The sequence below is a fragment of the Fukomys damarensis genome, unplaced genomic scaffold, assembly GCF_012274545.1.
Source record: "Fukomys damarensis isolate Sample0158 unplaced genomic scaffold, DMR_v1.0_HiC HiC_scaffold_27, whole genome shotgun sequence".
NCBI lineage: Eukaryota > Metazoa > Chordata > Mammalia > Rodentia > Bathyergidae > Fukomys > Fukomys damarensis.
Genome location: NW_022900939.1, coordinates 161,030 through 175,912, shown reverse-complemented (window position 1 = coordinate 175,912; position 14,883 = coordinate 161,030). Strand labels below are relative to the sequence as shown.

Below are 14,883 nucleotides of genomic sequence, written 5' to 3'. Positions count from 1 at the left end.
TTTTTTTTTTTTTTTTTTTTTTTGGTACCAGGGATTGAACTGGGGTCCTTGCGCTAGTGAGGCAGGCAGTGGAACCACTGAGCCAAATCCCCGGCCCCCCAGGGTCCATTTTTTAAAAAAATTATTAAAAATTTTTTTTCAGGGCTGGGGATGTAAAAAAATTTTTTTTTCTGGTACCAGGGATCTAACTCAAGACCTCACGCTTGTCAGGCGGGTGTGGCACCATTGAGCTACCTCCCTGGCTACCTTTTTATTTTTGAAGTTGAGACAGGGGGCTTGCCAAGTTGCCCAGACTAGCCTTGAACTTGAGATCCTCTTGTCCTGCCTCAGTCTCCTGAGTAGTGGGGATTACAAGTGCCAAGGGCTGTAATACTGATTATACCCAAAGTAGGCTGTAAAGAGTTAACCCCACAATTGACTTGTTTTGAGAAGTGAGTCTGGCTGAAGCCTATGTGCCAGGTCAGAGTAACTCACACCCAAATCCCATTCCCATAACTAAAATCTTACTAGAAGGACAATGTTCTAATTGCAACCATATAGTTTGTTCTGTTCCTAATCCGAGAATGCTTCAGTTTGTTTTTTATGAGCCTTGTTTACATTAATTTCTGTAGAAAATGCAGATAGCTTGCTTTTATCCCAGTTGATTGCTAATAACAGTCAGTTGCCTGGGAATGGCCAGCACCTTTGTCGGTTGCTCCGGCACTGGTCGTCCTGGCCCCAACTTTCTGTCTCTTAGTGTATTATTTTTTCAGGCCTGTGTCGTATACTGGGCAGGTGGGTACTGGAAGCTGACAGCAGGAGTCTCCAGTAACAAGTGTTGAATGTCACTCAGCATTTTTCTTTTCTTTTCTTTTCCTTTTTATGCACTGGCGATTACTGTAGCCTTCATGTGCACCAGGCGAGCACACACCAGCAGTGCCTGCTTCTCTGGTGCTGCTTTGAAGACACCAGGCCCCTCTAACTGGCAGTGAGAAAAGTAAAAATAGCAGTAGGATAAGAAGGAAGCAAATGTTCTCTCTTGTTCTGCAGAAACGAAAGCAGCTTCTTCTCTGAATCATGAAACCACCCTGGCAAATGCTATTCCTAACAAGTCCTGTCAGATCATCAGATTTAAGCGGTGCTGCTTTGTCCTGTCAAAGTACTCTGTAACTCAAAACGCTGTGGTTCTGCGTGCTTGTCTTCCATTATAATGTGTTGCCCTGGCAATACCATTTTAAATTCACTTCTCTTGTCTGGAAGGTATAAATACCTGTTAGTCCCCTTTGTTAAAACGTACATCTTTCTCCCACGTTGCTAAGGTAAAAGAAACCCAGAAGCTGCCAGACTTTTCTCTTTTTCCAGGGCCTTGGCACTGAGCTACATCCCCAGACCCCTTTTTACCATTCATTTAGAAATAGGGCCTTGCTACATGCCTGGGCTGGGATCAAACTTGTGATCCTCCTGCTTCAGCCTCCCAGAGTGCTAAGATGACAGATAGATGTCTGCCACCAAATGTGGCTAAAATTTCCTAAGCAGAGTTTGAGAATCCCCCCCCACCCCTGTGTAAGGGGGTTGTGATGAGGTCATGATCTGTCACCCAGCCTGGCCTCAAATTCCCGGATTCGAGGGAGCCTCCTGCCTCAGCTTTTACACAGCTGGGACCATAGGTGCCACTGCCAGTCTGTCACAGGGCAGGGGATGAGGAGGGAGTGGAAAGTGAGGATAAGCCCCTTTGGGAATGAGGCAGGGAGCTGGCTGAGAACAGGTACCAGGATCCCAGGGGCCTGAGCCAGCCCTGGAAATCATCAGTGGCTGAAGGTTTGTGCCTGTGGTGGGGATGCAGCTGCTTAGGGAGGGAGATGATGGCAGGAGGGGCAGGAGACTTCAATGAAAGGTCAGGCCTTGAGGCGGTGAGGTTCTGGGCAGTGGGGCTCAGGAGCTGGGCTCCTGGAAGATGGAGCTGTCAAAGACTTCGATGTGTCTGCTGTGGGCAGAAGTCCCTAAGGCTGAAAGAACTGTGAACCAGGCACTGGGCATCATGATGCTCTCAAGCAATACTAACACTTGGGAGGCTGAGGCAGGATGACTGCCAAGAATTTGAGGTCAGCCTGGGCTACCCAGTGAGACTCCAACTCAAAAAAACCCACAGGAGCTGGAGCTTTAGCTCAGTGGTTTTGCTGCCTGCCTTGCAAATGTAAGGGCCTGATCCCCGGCACCAAAAAAAGAAAAAAAAAAAAAAGATCTTGTCAAAAAAGTCCTCAGAACACTAAACTGGCATTGTTGCATCCTGAAGATCCCCTGGCCAGGGTGGGGTAGGTCAGGAGGAGGCAAGGGACAATGTGAAGGCACTGGCTCCACCCCGGCCTCCACTTTCCAGCCTCAGCCAGACAAGAACCTGACATCAACCCCAAGGTTTTCAGGGCTCCGAGGGACTTTGTCCCTGTGACAGGGGAGGTTCCTAGCCAGAGCCAGAGAAGCTCTGCAGTCTTGGTGGACAGCAGCTGGCCAGGTCCAAGGCAGCAGAAACCCTGTATAGCCCTTCAGGGCCATGCAGAGTCAGGCTAAGGTTTGGTGGCAGTATGCTTGTCTGACACAGGTGCGGCCCAGGGCCTGATCACCACCACAGACTCCACACTCTGGTGTCTGTGCCCGGGTGTGGCTGCAGAGGGAGCTTGTGCAGAGTGCTGGGGTGAGTAGGACATCCGTGTCTCCCCAGTAACAGGGAAAAGGACCAGCATGAGTGGCCCCTTGTCCAGACCAGGAGGTGAGGCTCTGCCCATCCACTGCTGGGCTCCAGAACCCTCTCCAGTGGAGGCCTGGGAGTGGTGCCAGGAGGCTGAAGAGCTCAGTACTCCTGGCAGGCAGTGCTGTGCCTGATGGGGTTCTACATGGGGACTAGGATGGGAACCAGAGATCCTACAGGTCAGCACAGCCTGACAGACCAAAGCCTTGGAGCTACTGAATGCCCCCGAGTGTCCTTGGCAGGGGAGGTGCTGGCGGTGTAGCTCCTGGCTGAGCACAAGCTTCTAGTATATGAGGCCCAGGCTGGGTGTGGACGGTCATGCTGCGGTGGTGAAGAGGCTGCTGTAGGAAGGGGTGCCGGGTCACAGGAGCAGCAGGATGGGTTCCTCCTCAGGGTCTGGGGAGCTCGGCCTGCCACACTGGATCTAGATGCTGTGTGACCGACAGTGCCTACTGTTCCAAGCCACTCAATTTGCAGTACTTAGCGATATAGCCCGGGGAAAGCAACCCTGTGCCTGTCTGGCTAACTGTCCCCCAGTCCCCAGCCCAGGGCTTTTGTGTTCTATGCAGAGCCATGCACCATGTACTCTCTGAACGGAGGTGCTACTCACCCTCACTAGTGTAACGCCTGGTCTTTTCAGGTCCATGCTAACCTGGTGCAGATGAGGAATGCTTGGGACACCTGGGTTTGATCCCCAGCATGAGGTAAGGAGGAAGGAAAGTGCAGATCACAGATCTGGTCTCACAACCCACAGCTTAAGAGGTTGCCTCAGACCCCATGCTGCTCCAGGCCAGAGGTCTGGCCTGTTGACCTCTGTACCCGCAGCCCCAGGGTAATGCAGGGCCCAGGTGATGCTTATCTGTGCTTCCTGTTTGCCTGTGGGTCTACACCTCCCCAACAAGGAAAGGACGGAGTTGTCCCAGTCCTGAGTGGAGGAGCTGGAGCTGGCTCTGGTCCTGACAGGCTCCTGTCATTGCCAATCAAAAGCCAATCAAAAGATTTATGTTTAGGCAAAAATCACTTTCCAGGAAAGCAACAAAGCTCGCCCTCGTGGTGTCTGGGTCACTAGGCCCCTCAGAGCTGCCCACTTCATAACATCCCTGGACAGGCCACTGGGGAGCATTGTGCTCTGGGTGCCCATCTCTGTAATCTGCCATTTCCCCAGCACCTGGGTCCTTCCTCCTCCTCCCCTCTCCCTGTACCAGCTCTGCTAATCTCTGCCCTTCTCTACCTCCTCCTGGGACCTGCTGTCCCGTGTGCCTTGGGTGGGTGAGTGAGTCCTCTTTTTTTCTGGATCTTGAAGGCAGCATAGGAGTTTTACAGGCCACATAGGATGAGCATATTCCATTCAGGCAGGGGAACCAGGAGTGAAAGCATGAGGGAGGGAGCTCTCACCTTTTTGAGGATTTGGAGACCAAAAGGGGTTAATTCCGGTTTATGGGGCTAGGGGAGTCAGTGGAGAGGCTGAGGGTGAAGAAGGGATTTTTGCACTGGGCAAACACTGTCTCTAAGCTATACCCAAGGCAGAAGGAGCTTGCTTTGTTTTGTTTTGTCTGTTTTTTTGAGATAGGGTCTCAATACATACTTCAAGTTGGTCTTGAACTCACTATATAACCCTTGAACTCCTGCTGATCCTTCTGCCTCAGCCTTCTCAGTATTGAGGTGACAGGCATGTGCCACCATGCCTGACCTGGCTTTTTATTTTATTATTTTTTTTAAATCTTGGGCTATCTTCTACCTATAAGCAAGGGATTGAAAACATAGGATTTGTGATTTGGCAAAACTCACTTTGCCTGTAGCATGGAAAATAGATGAATTGTTCAGTTATGGCTGGTGGGCATGTCTTTGCACCAGCTGTGAGCTAAGGAGTTTTTAATTTTTTTCTAGCTTTTTTCTTTTTGAGATAAAGTCTCACTGTGTTGTCCAGGCTAGTCTCCGACTCAGTTTTCCTGCCTCAGCCTCCTAAATAGCTGGGATCATAGGCTCATGTCATTGTGTCTAGCTGGGTTTTGCATTTTTAAAAGGCTGGAAAACAAACTGAAGGAACAATATTTTGTGACACATGAAAATTATATGAAACAAAGTTGTGTTAGAACGCAGCCCTGCTGCCTAGCTCGTGAGCGTCACCCACGGCTGCTTCTGACGGTGTGAGACCAAGACTGCCTGGCACGAGCCTTGCCACATGAGACTTGATTTTGCCTCTTGGCCAGCACAGTCTGAAACACTCCTGTCTGGCCCTGAACAGAGGAGCCCGAGAACTCAGACTCACGGGAGTATCCTGTGGGCTGTGGCTGTGGGCTGAAGCTGCAAGTGTACTCAGGAGGCAGCTGCTGCGGGACAGGAGGAGCCAGGCTGACCCTGGGACTCCAGCGTGAGCAGTGCCCAACAGGCAGGAAATGAACAAGGTGAGGGACCAGCAGCAGGCCAGCACAGGGGCAACGGGAACTATTTGCGGGTCTGTCCTGTGGTCATCTTATTCCTGGAGTTCTGCAGTTTGTTCACAAAGATGCTAAAAAAAGATGATATTGGAAGCAACAGCCTCAAGCCCAGCAGGACCTAGGGTAGGCGTGGACACCAGGTGTCCAGAGGGCTCATCCTCTAAGGGCAAGCAGGGTGACCAGGAGAAGGGGAGGCATCCTGGTGGGGGCGCTGCTCATCCTGCCAACTTTAGGGTTCACAAGCTGGCAAGGGTCTGGGCTGATGCTGCAGAGACCTAATGGGACACAAGCGAGAGACCCTTCTGCTCCTTGGGCTCTCACTGAGGACTGGGCACAAGCCCTTTGTCCTGGGTCCTGCTGTTCCAGAAGCAGGACAGGGGTCCCTTGAAAGGCTATCCCCAAGGCTGCCAGAAGATGGAGCCAGAGTCACACTGGGCAGCAGTGGCAAAATGGGGGTGGGGGGTGGGGTGGTGTCGGGACCCAGGTTTGAATTTGTACCCCTTCTCCAGGCCACTGGTAAGGTGGGAATGGTGGGGAGGAGGTGGCACTCAGGGAGCCGGGGTCCTCTCCCTGCTCCCTGCTGAGGTATGCAGGAGGCCTCTAGGGCAGAGTAGGACCGCTCAGGGCAGGATGGGGTGACACCACCCAGCTACACTTTCCGCCTCTAGTGCAGGTCCTGTCCTTGCTCTGTGGTTGCTGGGTCTGCAGAGATCTGCCCCAAGACTGGCAGGAGGCCTTCCTGATGCTCATGCTGTCCCGCAGGCCTTGTTCCCCAAGTGGCCAGGGTGGGCAACACTGGGGGTGTGGGTCCGAGCCCAGACCACCTGATCACACAACCGCTGATGCCTTCCCATCACCTGTCCCATCCTCCTGTCTCTTCGGCAAGAAGGTTGTGGCCCTATCAGACATGGAGGGCAGGAGACACCCGAGGATGCGTGGAGCTCCCCACACAAGGTCCTCAGGATAAGCAGCATATGTAGGCAGCTGTCCCCATCCTGATTCCAGCACAGCCAGGGCCCCTCCTCCCAGGAAAGAGACTCTCCCACCCGATCAGGTGGCCCAGGGCTGACGTCCCTTTCCAGAAGGTGACTTAGAGAGACCCTATCTCAAAATAAAGAATACAAAATTTAAAAAGGGCTGGGAATGTAGCTCAGTGGAAAGGCCCTGGCTTACAGTATCACAAAAGCAACCAAAAGCATATGGCTGGTTTGGACTCTTTGTTTCCATTTTTGTATATCTAGGGTGATCCCATCCATCTGGCTGTCTATCCAAGCTTACCCGTGACTCTGAGGCTACTGGCCTGGGCCATGCCTTCAGGTGTTGCCATCTGTCCTAACCCTGTGCCTCTTCAGAAGGGCGTGGCCTGTCTCCCTCTGGAAGGGGACATCGGCCCTGGACCACCTGAATGGGTGGGAGAGAGTCTTTCCTGTGTGCCAAGGGGTACACAGGCAGGTGATACCCACAGTGCGACTGGAGTGGTGGCCTTGGACTCTGGGAGGCTGAGTAACCACGGTGAACCTGGCCCACCCAGGCACCAAGGTTGGCAGTGTCACTGTGTGGGGGGACAACTCCAGGTGGCCCTACCCCCTTACTGTGCTTTGTCCCATTGCCGCTTCACTCTGCTCTCTCCATGGAGACTGTTACAGGCTTGTGGTCCTGGGCCTCCTTGCAGCACATCCATGACCCTTAGGTGCCATCCCCCCACTAATCTCGGTTCTAAGATTAGTTTCTCCTGATCTTTGGCATGAGGTGTGAGGCTCCTCCCCCACGAGGTGCCTTTGTGCAGGCTGGAGGCTCACCTAAGCTTGCTACAGTATAAAGTGGGAGCCTGGGTGTGGCCTGTGGGTTAATCCCGGACCACTGCCCCCACCCCGTCTAGTTTCCCCACCTATAATTGGAACTTGGAGTGAACTCCCCTCCCCTCTGGTGACAAGGCCCCAGCCACCTTCTCTCTACAGCTCTCTTTGCCCCCCTTGCCTGGGCCAGGGCTGGGAGCTGCCCCTCCTGGAGCCAACATCGGCCACATCCCATGTCCCACTATCCTGGGCCTCCTACCTGTCCACCCTAGCCTCGGCCTGGGGGCAGTGCCAACACCAGAGGAAATGTCTTGACGCCTGCAGGTTGTGTGGCTTTATTCAGACTTGGCACTTGCCAAGGTGGAGGAAAGAACATGTGGCCAGCCAGGCTGGGGCAAGGGCTGCTGGGAGGCCATGCATGGTCAGGAGGGAGCACAGGAGGGGACCTGCAGCCAGCGATGCAGGGTAAGGCTGGCAGGGCTGGAAGTGGGGAGCATGCGGGGCCTGGCCGAGCTGCAGGAGTCTAGTGGTCTAGTCCTGGCGATGGCTGAGAGCCAGGTGGAGAGGGACCGACCAAGGTTGCTGGGACACAGGCAAAGAGGACAGCAGGACATTTAAAACCTGGCATCTGGCCCCACGGCTGCTACCCAGACTTGCAGATCCTCCCTGGAGTCACTGTCCTGCTGCTGCTTGGACATTTGCCTGGAAGGTGACAAACAGGGTGCTCTGGGGATGTCTCAAGAGGTTGAACCGTCCTGGGGAGTGGGGAAGGATTTCCAGCTGGGGTTCCTGTACCCTGGAGCCAAGCTTCCCGCCTCAGTGTCTGGCGTCATTGCCCCCTGTGGCCTCCAGAGCGCGCTGTCCAGCTGCTCTGCTGGCTGAGTGAGGCCCGGGAGGATGTGGAGGGACTTCCAGCTGACCAGCAGGCTCTGGGCTTTCTGCCTGAGGCAAACACGGAGCAAAGCTGGGATCCTCCTCAGGCCTCTTCCTGGTGCAGGCCCATTCCCAGCCAGCAGGGAATGGAAAAACCAGTTCCCCGGGTTCCACTGCCCCGTGGGGCTGGCAGGGCATCTCTGGCTGTCCAGGAGGGGCTGGCCTGGGTGGAGCAGCAGCCCAGGCCTCAGTTCAGGACAGCGGAGGGTGGGGCCCTCAGCACTGGCGGGAGGGGGTGCGGTGCACAGAGCCCGGGCGCTTGGGGATCTTGCGCCAGCGCCTCTTGTCCCAGCGGCAGAGCAGCAGTAGGCGGAAGGTGTCCCGGAAGGCTTTGTTGCACAGCGCATAGCACATGGGGTTGACGGTGCTGTTGACGTAGCACAGCCAGTAGCCCAGCTCCCACAGGGTCTCGGGGACGCAGTCCTTGCAGAAGGTGGACACCAGCACCATGATGTTGTATGGCGTCCAAGTGAGAATGAAGGCCAGGAGGATGGCGCTCAGGGTCCGGGCTGCCTTCTTCTCCTTGACCAGTGAGAAGGTCTTGCGCTTGGCCAGCTGCTCTTTCCCATGGGGCTTCTGGGCCCGGCTGGCTCGGTCACGCCCCTTCCTCGTGGGCCTCTTCACTGTGCTTGGGGAGCTCTTAGGGGGCGGTTTGGCAGGTGCCTGGGTCCGGGCGTCCACCATGGGCATCTTGATGGCCACCTCTGGGCCAGGCTCCTCGCCCTCTGAGGACGTGAGGGACTCCATGGAGCCCTCGTCGTCGTCCTCTTCCTCCTTCCAACTGTAGGCCTGCAGCAGCTGGGGTGCTCGGCAGCAGCGGCAGCAGTGGCCCGGTGGGGTCTCCGGGGAGCTCTCGGCCCCAGGCTGTGACCTCTCCGAGCTGCTGCTGCTGCCACCACCCTTGCCAGGCGTCTCAGAGCCCTGCAGCGCTGCCAGCTCCCGTGCCCGGTTCTCCGTCTCACGGTAGATGCGCCAGTAGAGTGTGCACATGACAGTGACCGGGAGGTAGAAGGCAGCCATGGCGGTGCCGAAGGTGATGATGGGCTGGGAGAGGAACTGGATGTAGCACTGCCCTGCCAGCACCGTCCGCTCCCCCACCAGGTACTGCCAGAAGAGGATGGCCGGTGCCCAGAGCACAAAGGAGACCAGCCAGGCCAGCCCGATCATCAGGGCTGCCCGGCGTGGTGTGCGTTTGGCACGGTAGCTCAGTGGCCGGGTCACTGAGAAGTAGCGGTCGAAGCTAATGAGCAGCAGGTTCATGACAGAGGCGTTGCTGGCCACATAGTCCAGGGCCAGCCAGAGGTCACAGGCCAGCGTACCCAACGCCCAGTGGCCCATGAGCAGATAGGTGGTGTAGAGGTTCATGGAGAAGGTGCCAATGATGAGATCAGCGCAGGCCAGGCTCAGCAGGAAGTAGTTGTTGACTGTCTTGAGCTCCGTGTTCACCTTGAAGGAGATGAGGACCAGGAGGTTGCCTGTCACAGTGGCCAGCGACAGGAGCCCCGTGGTGATGCCAATGAAGGCTACTTGCCAGGGTCCTTTTCCTGGGGCCAGGACGGTGATGTTGGGGCTGACAGCGGGCGGAGCCGAGGTGTTCATGGCGGCCTAATGGGCAGGGCAGCCTCGCTGCGCAGTCACACGGGGGGTGTCCTCACCTGGAACAGATGTGAGCTTCTGTTGGGGCTTGCATGGTGCTGCCGGCCAGGCGCACTCACACTCGAGGCCATTTACCGCGCACTCAGCCTGGCATGGCGGCACTGAGATCCCAGGCAAGTGTTGTTCCTTCCAGCTCCCCATGCAGATGCCAAGCCTATGTTCCCACTGGGAAATCGCCAGCCGTTCCAGGGGTGCCCAGCACACATGACCGAGTTGGGCAGTCTCCCTCTCACCCAGCCACCTTGATTTCAGAGCATTTCGCTCAGGCTCACCAAAGCTTCGTGACAGCTGTGGCTGCATCCAGACCTCTGCTAAGCACTCAGTCAAGTGACTGAGCTACCAAGTGTGTCGCCTAGAGGATGCCTCACTGTCCCCACCCCATCACAGGTGACCTTGGCTCTGGGCACTGTAGGGTGGCCACAGTGACACAGTGGAGAGTGGGAGTAGAGCTTGTGGGGCTCCATGGGGAGCCTGCCATCAAACAGGGAAATCTGGGAAGGAGGGAGGGTCTGGTGTGAGGAGGGGAGCCAGACAGGGAAGGGGTGAGTGTGTCCTCACTCAAGGGGTGGTGCTGGCTGGGCTGGGCTCTCAGCAGGCAGCATGAGTTTCAGGAGGGCCAGAGAACAGGCAGGGGCCCAGGCCTCAGCTCCCAGGAAGTGGGGTGTGGCCCCAGATGGGATGTGGGCCCACAAGTGGGCGCAGCAGGGAACAGGCAGATGCCCCAGACATCCCTGGGACCTGGAGTGTGTGTGGTCCAGGCATTGAGTGGGGTGGCAGCTGTGGGTGGACAGGCGCCCATACCAAGGCCGCCCTCCTGGGGGTGCACCGGGGTCAGCTCCGGTGACTCGACTAAGTCCTTACTCCGGGCCACAGTGGAGGAAAGGGGCCCAGCTGGCTGTGGCCCTGCTGTGTGATGCAGAGGGCCCTCCCTGCTCTGGGTCTTAGGCACTGTCTGTCCACTCCTGAGACTGTGACCCCAAGGGAGCGACGTTGGGCCAGGGCGGCCCAGCCCCCGGGGTTCAGGGGACTGGCCTGTGACCTGTGCCTCTGTGGGGTGCAGGTGGTGGTGTACCACTGGACTATGTGTGGCCAAGGGCATGTGAGCAGCTCTTCCTACCTGGGGACCTGTGCCTAAGAAAGAGGACAGGGCTGTGGCTGCCAGTGTGGCCTGGGTGTCTAGGGAGGTTTGCACACAGGGGTGGACTGTCTGGGTTGGAATCTAGGCTTCACCAGTTACCGGGAAAAGATGCTCGCAAGTGATGTGTGGCTTTTTGTGCCTCAGTTTCCTCAACTGAAAAATGGGGATAAAACGCACCAGTGCACTAACACCACAGGGACGTGTGGGGGTCAGAGTGCTCGGACATCCCGGGCCCTGGGAGGCAGGAGCTCCACACTGACCCTGGCTGATGTGACCGCAAGGGCACCTCCCACCGGCAGCATCCACTGCTTGATTACAAATCTCGGACTCAATGGTGGCTACTGCTGCTACTTCTACTAATGCTGCAGGGGACAGCGCATGGTGCCTATTCAATCTTCACAGCAACCATGATACCGGGGCCTCACTCTCCATTTTACAGATGGAGGCCGAGGCTGAGAAGGCATGAAGATTCACAGATCACACAAGGAAGGCAGTTGTAAGGACCATAGCCTGAGCAGTTTGTCTCAATGAAACTTCCTTTAGAAAAACTGATTATCCTGTGGACTGTCTTTAACCAATGTGAATTTAAGATTATTGCATTAAAATATGATTTATTTTGCTGGGTGTGGTGGTACATGCTTGTAATCTCAGTTACTCAAGAGGCTGAGGCAGTAGGATTGCAATTAGGAAACCAGCCTGGGCAAGCCGGGAGGGCCCTGTCTCAAAATAAAATTGAAAAAGGGCCGAGTATGTAGCTCAGGGGTAAGTACTTAACTAGCACATGCGAGGCCCAGGTTTGACCCCCCCCCCAGTACTGCAAAAAGCAAAAATAGTTTTGATTATGATTTGTTTTTTGTTTTTTTGAGACAGCGTCTCACTATGTAGTGGAGACTGCCCTGGAACTCATTATGTAGCCCAGGCTGGTCTCGAACTCACAGCGATCCTCCTGCCTCAGCCTCCCGAGTGCTGGGATTACAGGCGCCGCCACACCCGGCTCTTGATTATGAATTTTTGATGCACCCTTTTTAACCTAGAGTTAGGAATCAGGAAGGGGCTGGGAGCAGGTGGGGCTTTCCCCACTCCCGGACCTGCAGCCTTCTGAACTTAGCACTGTGTGATGCCCACTGCCCAGAGGAAAGGGTGGAAGGCACCTCCAGCCTAAGCTGGGCTTCTTCCCCACACAGGCAAGGACACATGCCTCGGGGGCGCCTAAGACCCAAGAAAACAACATTTTAATATAATACTTTAAAAAAGAAAATTTAGTGCAAAGAATCCACGATGAAGAAAATGTCAACTGACAGAAGATGTAGCCCCACAGGAAGCCCTGTCTCACCTGTCTGTCCTACCCTGGTCAGAAACAGGGTGTGGGAGGGCACGGTGGAGGGCTGGGAACTCCCCTGCAAACCCCCACTGGCTTGAGCCCTCACCTAATCATGTGGCCTTGGGCAAGGTGCTGTCCTGCCCTGGGAGCCCTTCTGTGGCCAGGAGCACGTGGAAAGTGTGTGGATCCCAGATGAGCCGGACCCAGGGTCAGGGGTGAGGGCAATGGTGCACAAGGAGGTGCTTTCTGCCCAGGCCTGGGCCTCGCAGGGAAGGCTGTGGACCCTTTAATGATATTACTAATATCAGCACAGCAACTGGTATTCACTGCCTGCTAGGACCTCCCAGACAGCTGAGCGCATCACGCATATGATGTGATTTAGCTGCTCCCACCCCTCAGGAAAGAGGTTTTGTTATCCTGTTTGCAAAAGGGGCTGCAAGGTTGCTCAGGGGTGCAGCCAAGGTTGCAACTTGGTCTGAGTTTGGGTTGGTGTCCACACTGCTCTGTGCACTAGCTAGCCTCCTGTTGTCCCTGCCGGCAGGGCCAAACTTCAGTTTGCATCAATAAGCAGCCAGGACTCTGTCCTCTGCTCCAAACCAGCCTGGGTGTGACAGTCTGCATCTCTGTGACAAGGAGAACAATGTGGGGGTGGGAGGTGGAGCCAGCACAAGGTGGGGCTCTGACCACCCCACTGCTCTCCCAGGGCCCAGCACACAGTAACTGCTCAGTAAATGTTTGTGAGAGAAATACACCTATGGCATGGATCTGCATCCTCCTGGGTGCAGGTTCAAGAACAGGAGGAGGGGCTCTGACCAAGGAACGGCCCCTCTTCCACCTGCTCCGGGCTGCACCTCTGCTCCCTGGCTGAGACCCTGCCTGGCTCATCTATAGAATGGACCAAGGAAATCCTGCCTGCTGGCTGTAGGGAAACCATGGGAGTGCACGTGTGTGTGCATGTGTGTGCAAGTGTGTGCGCGCACACGCGAGCATCGGCCCGAACACAAAGGGTTAAGGAATGAGGTCAGAGCCTTTTACTGTCCACCAACCAACTGACCAGGCCAGCCCTGGACCGTCCCCGTCCCCTGGGGCTGGGTATCTGGCTGCAGAGGAGGGGAGGCAATACAGAGCCAAGGGCAGATTCCTGAGCATTGCCCGTCGGGAGGGTGGAGAGGAGAGTGCAGCCATCTTGTTGCCACAGCCTGTAGAGAGATCTGGCTGGGGCAGGGACCTCCAGGGTACGGTGGTCCTCGGAGGGCTGGCAGGTAGCAAGGGGGCCCTCCTCAGGCAGGGTTCCCCGTCTGGTAGCTTCTGCCAGGGCTTAGCCATAGGCCAGCCTCTCCCACGGAAGATGCCCTCAATGTTGCTCCTGACATCTGGTCTCAAAATGAGGGAGTAAATGGTGGAACTGGCCACATTTACAGCACAGGTCACCCACTCTGTGATGCTGGGCAGCAGCCCTCAGTTAAATGTTGCACAGACGGACGAGTGGGAGAGGACATCACTCCAGAGCCAATGCCAAATGAGCTCGCCAAGGCCAGCAGGCTGGGCCTGGATACCCTCTACATCGCAGTGGGCCTCAGGGGTGCCAGGTCCTCTGCCGCCCCCACCGCTCCTGCTCTCCTTTCTGCTCTCTTCCCTCCTCCCCCTCCATCACCATGGCACCACCACACAGCACCCAGCACCTCACCCACTCTGCAGCGCCTGCTGCCTGGAGCCCTTGCTGCTGCCTCCCAGCAAGGTGTCCCCACCCTACTGTCCTGCTTCCGGAGGGAGGGCAGGCAGGAGAGGAACTAACAAGGATCCCCTCGGTCTCCTTCCTGTGGCTGGGGCCATGCCTCCCTCAGCCTCAATTTCTCCATCTGTGCAATGGGCAGTTCCTTCCTAGATCTGCTGCGATTGGCCTGGCCCCCTCTTGACTCCCGGGCTGTCCCTTTGCCCTTCTGATCCAGTCCCCAGCTCTCACTGGGCAGGGAACAGATACAGCCCAGTGGGAGGCCGACCTCTGGAGGCAGGGGGCTGCCTGACTCCTTCCCCAGCTGCACAGGGTCAGGGTGGTGGGTGGAGGTGCAGGGGTGTTTTGGGGGAGAGGCGATTCCCCCATGGCACCAGTAATTTAGCACCCACAAGGTCTGACTACTCTCTCCCACTGCCTGCCAAGGGGCAGGTGACACTGCAGAAACCCCACACAGTGGTGTCCTGGGCCAGGTGCCTGGGCCAGGTGCCCATTGGTATCCAGGTGTTGCCTGGACCCAGGCCTGAACCTCCCCCGTGGGCACCAAAGGTACTGGAAACACAGGGCGGCCCCCACCAGGGCCACCTTCCCCAGCCAGTGTGGCCATCCAAGTGCTCAGCTGTCCCAGTGAGCCTGGACTCTGCCCAACACCCACCTTGTCCTCCAGCTTGTCCACAAGGCCAGCAGCCTGGGTCAGTCCATCTTGGGGGGGGGCTGATGGTGTGGGGGGTGCCCTGAGGGAGGAGAGGAGAAGATTCTGGGACTGTTGCCTGAGTAAGGGGAGCCGGCTCTCCGTGGACACTGGTGGGTGGGCTGCATCTCGGCCCCTGCCTACACTCATCACCAGGCACAGGGCAGCCTCCTCCCTCCTGGGCTGGGACTAGTTACCCCGAGTGGGGGGTCTCCACCTCCACTACTGGCCAGAGCCCAGAGAAACATCAGAGGTGCCAACTCAAAGCCAGGGTGTTGGGGGCAGCCAGGGTCCAGCGTCCCTAGCTGCCGACCTGCAGACCCCGGGCTTCCTCCTTTCCCAGGGCCACCCTACTCACCTCACCCTGGCCCTGCCCTGGCTCAGGACGCTGCTCCTACCCGCCTGGCCAGCGCCTCCCGCCTCCACTCACCATGGGGACACAGGGGTCTGCAGGGT

The 14,883-nt window shown here is 56.6% G+C and overlaps 1 protein-coding gene across 2 annotated transcripts; it reads right to left on the bottom strand.

The window, feature by feature from the left end:
- Positions 1-7,251: 7,251 nt before the first annotated feature.
- Chrm1 (cholinergic receptor muscarinic 1) lies at positions 7,252-14,883 on the bottom strand. Of its 2 annotated transcripts, XM_010632959.2 has the most exons (3): positions 14,858-14,883; positions 14,392-14,470; positions 7,252-9,544 (listed from the first exon to the last, which is right to left on the bottom strand). In XM_010632959.2, the coding sequence occupies exon 3, from the start codon at positions 9,486-9,488 to the stop codon at positions 8,106-8,108; it is 1,383 nt and encodes a 460-aa protein (XP_010631261.1). In that variant the 5' UTR covers positions 9,489-9,544; positions 14,392-14,470; positions 14,858-14,883; the 3' UTR covers positions 7,252-8,105. The 2 variants fall into 2 exon arrangements, with proteins under 2 accessions (XP_010631261.1, XP_010631262.1); XM_010632960.2 differs by lacking the exon at positions 14,392-14,470.

Bases quoted from the DNA above. Each gene is read 5' to 3' on its own strand.
- Chrm1 (XM_010632959.2), bottom strand. From the start codon at position 9,488: ATGAACACCTCGGCTCCGCCCGCTGTCAGCCCCAACATCACCGTCCTG.